Source organism: Gossypium hirsutum, chromosome D03, assembly GCF_007990345.1.
Source record: "Gossypium hirsutum isolate 1008001.06 chromosome D03, Gossypium_hirsutum_v2.1, whole genome shotgun sequence".
In the NCBI taxonomy this organism is placed as follows: Eukaryota; Viridiplantae; Streptophyta; class Magnoliopsida; order Malvales; family Malvaceae; genus Gossypium; species Gossypium hirsutum.
Window position 1 is genome coordinate 3,376,882 of NC_053439.1, and position 4,895 is coordinate 3,381,776.

At 32.4% G+C, this 4,895-nt stretch overlaps 1 protein-coding gene across 1 annotated transcript; it reads left to right on the plus strand.

Annotated features, from left to right (window-relative positions):
* The first annotated feature begins 724 nt into the window (after positions 1–724).
* LOC107950911 (1-aminocyclopropane-1-carboxylate synthase CMA101) lies at positions 725–3,388 on the plus strand. The gene is made up of 4 exons (XM_016885822.2): positions 725–929; positions 1,037–1,168; positions 1,261–1,421; positions 2,145–3,388. Exons 1-4 carry the CDS (start codon positions 783–785, stop codon positions 3,094–3,096), a joined length of 1,392 nt encoding a protein of 463 aa, XP_016741311.2. The 5' UTR covers positions 725–782; the 3' UTR covers positions 3,097–3,388.
* Positions 3,389–4,895: the final 1,507 nt, after the last annotated feature.

Genomic DNA, 4,895 nt, shown 5'->3' on the forward strand with positions numbered 1-4,895 from the left:
AAACCTATACTAAATATATAATACTACTCTAATGTAAATATTAAAATAATTTTAGAATGACTATATAAAAATTTGTAATAAATAAAAAAATGTATAAAATTATTAAATATCAAAATAATATAATATAAATATTTTTTTAAAAAATTTGAAAAATAATATGGATGGGCCTAAAATGAGTTTGGAATAGTCTTTTGTAAATATGGACAGGTTTGAGGAAAATTTTAGCCCCGACCCGAACACGACCTGACCCGACCCACGAACACCTCTAATGGTCAACAACTTATTTATTATACATGTATTATCGAATATTGAATTGGATAAACATATATTATAATAGAATTTAAGGAATCTAAGCCTATCTCTTTTCTTTTCTTTTATTTTGCTTTATCATTGAGGAACAAAGATTTACCAAACTCCACCGTCCACGTGGTAGATAATACCTTGAATTTATGAGCTTATCATAAAAAAGGAACGAGGGACATTAAACAAAGTGGCCGACATGGATTTTATGGGGTAAGACATAAAAGGGAACATAAGGGCCACAGTTTCAAACATCAGAGTCCAAGTCAGCATGGACTTAATAGGTTGGTCAAGTATTTTATTTATGAATTTTTATTATTGAATAATAAATGTGTGTATATATACCCAATAGCAATAGCTGAATCCAATCGATCTCCATTAACAACAATCAAAGCTTTTTTTTTTCCCTTTTATCAAACAACAATCACAAGATTGCAATAAAAGTATCATATCATATTTGGTGGCATCAAATAAGATCAAAAATGGGGTTATTGTCAAGAAAAGCCACGTGCAACTCACATGGCCAAGATTCTTCTTACTTCTTAGGATGGCTTGAATATGAGAAAAACCCTTACCATCATCTCCATAACCCTAATGGTATCATTCAAATGGGTCTTGCAGAGAATCAGGTAACTCACAATAATTCAAAAAAAAAACCCAGAAAAAATGGGGATTCTTTATATATATATATATAGCTTATTAAAGATGCAGTTGTTATTATTATTATTATTTGCAGCTGTCGTTTGATCTTTTAGAGACATGGTTGGCTAAAAACCCAGAAGCTGTAGGGTGCAAGAGAGATGGGCAATCCATTTTTAGAGAGCTTGCTCTTTTCCAAGATTATCATGGCCTTCCTGCATTTAAAAAGGTATAAGCTTTATAAAGCTTATAAAAATAAAGACTTCCATTTTATTTTAATGATAGAAATGAAATAAAGATGATGATATTTGTTATGAACAGGCATTGGTTGATTTCATGGCTGAAATCAGAGGAAACAAAGTGAGTTTTGAGCCAAATAACATAGTCCTCACCGCCGGTGCAACTTCCGCCAATGAAACTCTCATGTTCTGTCTTGCTGAACATGGCGATGCTTTTCTTCTTCCTACGCCGTATTACCCAGGGTATATTTTGTTAAGGACAATATTATGATTTTGGTCCCCTTATGATCAAATTGGATTTAATCTTTTATATTTTAATTTCACATGATTTAATTATTTTAGATTTAGGATAACATTAATATTTAACTATTTTGGTTGAAATATTAATGTATATTTTTTTCTTAAAAACACCTTTTCCAGCACAAAAGATTTATGTCAACCTGATACAAGAGCGAAACTAAAAAACTTCTTAGAGGTGAAATTTAGTTGTAAATTTTTGGGAGATCAAACTGAAATTTTATCATGCATGAATTTACAATTTCATCATTTTTTAAGAAAATATATATAAATTTTTTCATTTTTAAGAGGCCAAAGTATAATTTTTGCCATATAGTAACTTTTGATTTTAAATTTTTTGAGAGGACTAAAAGGTAGATATACCATTTTGGGGGGTTAGGGTCATTACCTATCTTTAATTTCACCCTTAAAATGATGAGTTAAAAGCAGTGTTTTTAAGAAAAAAATCCATATACATATTTTACTCGAAATAGTTAACAATGGACTAATTAATGGGATTGTAAAAGTAGAGGATTAAGCTACTTCAAATTAATATATAGGGACTAAATGTCAAATCTTAACATTGTAGAAGGACTAAAATAAAAATTTTACCTGTAACTTTATGCATGAAATCATCAAATACGTGCTGACAAACTATATGAATTATTTTCTTCCGCCATTGTTTCACAGATTCGACAGAGATCTCAAATGGAGAACCGGTGTTCAGATAGTACCGATCCACTGTACCAGCTCCAATTGTTTTCGAATCACAGCATCCGCCATTGAAGAAGCTTATCAACAAGCACAAAAAAAAAACTTAACAGTGAAAGGAATCTTAATCACCAACCCATCAAATCCATTAGGCACAACAATGACAAGACCCGAACTAAACCTGCTCATCAACTTCATCACCGACAAACAAATCCATTTAATCAGTGACGAAATATACTCCGGCACCGTGTTTAATTCCCCAAGCTTCATAAGCATAATGGAAGCTTTAAAAGACATGAACATGGAGAAGAACAACAGAGTTCATATTGTTTATAGCCTTTCTAAAGATCTGGGTCTCCCTGGTTTTCGTGTCGGTGCAATTTATTCCAACGATCCCACCGTCGTGTCCGCCGCCGTGAAAATGTCGAGTTTCGGTCTTGTTTCTTCACAAACTCAGTACCTTCTTTCAGTCATGTTATCCGACAAGAAATTCAGGAACCATTACATTGTTAAAAACCAAAACAGGCTTTTAAAGAGACAGAGGAAACTGGTTTCCGGCCTGGAAAAATCCGGCATTCGTTGCTTAGAAAGCAATGCTGGGTTGTTTTGTTGGGTTGATATGAGACATCTTTTAAGCTCCGACACGTTTGAAGCTGAAATGGAGCTTTGGGAAAGGATAATTTACGATGTTAAACTCAACATTTCTCCTGGTTCTTCGTGCCATTGTAATGAACCAGGGTGGTTTAGGGTTTGTTTCGCTAACATGTCGGAAGATGCACTTGAACTCGCCATGCAAAGGTTAAAATCCTTCGTTGGTTCCATTAAAAAACATAATCACCAAGAGTCGGAAAAGTTAAGGAAAGAATCCCACATTGGGAAATGGATTTTCAGGTTATCGTTTCAGTCCTTCAATGAACAAGATCAACGATAAAGTCATTCAAGCCATAACTTTTACCTAGTGTGGACATGCATATATGTATTTGATAGGAGAGCTTAGAGATCCAACCCAGACTGGTGTCAACTGCATTCGGTGTGAACATATTATGGATTTAAATATATATAAGACGAAAGGGGTAGAAGCTGTTTAGAGATCCAACCGGTACTGGGATCAACTGTGTTCGGTGTCAACATTTTATTGAACTGAGAAGGAAGGGTAGGAGTTGTTTAGAGATTTGAAGACGCCTATTCTTTATAAGTTATTTCTTAATTTGTAAACAGAGAAACTGCACTCAACCCATATGGGATTCGTAGTGTGTTTGTGCTATATCCACCATGGATGATCAAATATAGAAATAATTTATTATACTTATATAAATAGCTGTCTTCTTTCTTCTTCTTTTTTCTTTTAGGGTTCATAGTTCTCCTCTCTTAACAATGTCATATTCAAGTTTTAACACTCAATAATGTGGTTTCTTTTTCTTTATTCTAAGTGTGCAACATATTTCGTCAACAAAAAGTAAGATTTTGTGGAGATTTAGATTATGAAAATAAAGGTAAAAACAGTTTTTCGATTTTGTTTCCTAGTCGATCCACCAACTCTACGAAAGCTTTGGGGAGTTGCTTGCAAGAAATCTATAAATGCTTGATAGAGGTTTAGAGTTATAACGCGGTTTTGAAGCAATAAAAAAGGTATAATCGCTTTTTTTAACTAAATTTGATGTTAATTTTTTTTAAAAAAAGTAAAATTTCGCTATAATGTTTTTTTAACAAAAGTATTTACTAAAATTTTAAATTTGGCAATGGACATGGCAATTTGTGTGTGGTTCATGCTTATTTTTTTTATGAATTTTTATTTTTATCTTTTGAATTTTTTAAAATATTTTTATAATTTTAAAATTTTTGTTGATATAACATATACAATAAATAGTATCCTGTCAACATAAAATATACGTGAAGTGTCACGTGATTTTCATTAAAAAATGTGATTTGATTATTTCTAAAAATTAATGATCAAATTTAATTAAAAGAACTAAATTGATAAAATACATTTATTATTATATAGATATCGTAGGTTTTAGTCATCAGGCTCTGGAATTAAGAAAGCAAAAGCATGTCAATATCGTATAGTTTGGAGATTTCGCTGTCGACGACTTAGAGGAAAATAAGGACAAAATTATAATAACTAAAAAAGTATGGAGAAAATACTAGAAAGATTCTTTTTCCTTGTAAAGATAACTGAAAAAGATAATTTTGTTGAAGGAGATACTTCTATTGGCTGTGGATCCTGATCCACAACTGACTATGTCGTGGAAAAACAAACTCTTGCAAGGACATACTGTAGTCTCCGACTCGGATCGTTCTGTGCTTTCTGCGGGGAGTGATAATGGTTTTGAGTTGCTAGAAGGAGATGCGAGTACGACCATCATTGACGGTGTTCCTACTATCGCCTTCTTGGATCGTATTAAGGATATTCTCTTCAGAGAAATGGAAATTGACGGTTGTAATAAGTCAATTTAGCTCGGGCTCACAAAAAAATAATAAACCCAAAATAATAAAGTAAAGTCTAAGTCCAGTCCAAAATTATATCATTTGGCCCGATCGGAATGACCCATTACTTGAAAAGGTTGAAAGTCTATCTACAAGCTTGACACATATGGAAACATAATCTTCAAGGATATGCAATGATATGCAATCTTAGATAAGATATGCAATCTTAGAAGATAAGATTTTGTAATCTTAGAGATTTAATTTGCAGGTACCCTTTAATCTTAGCCGTTGATGTAATTGATC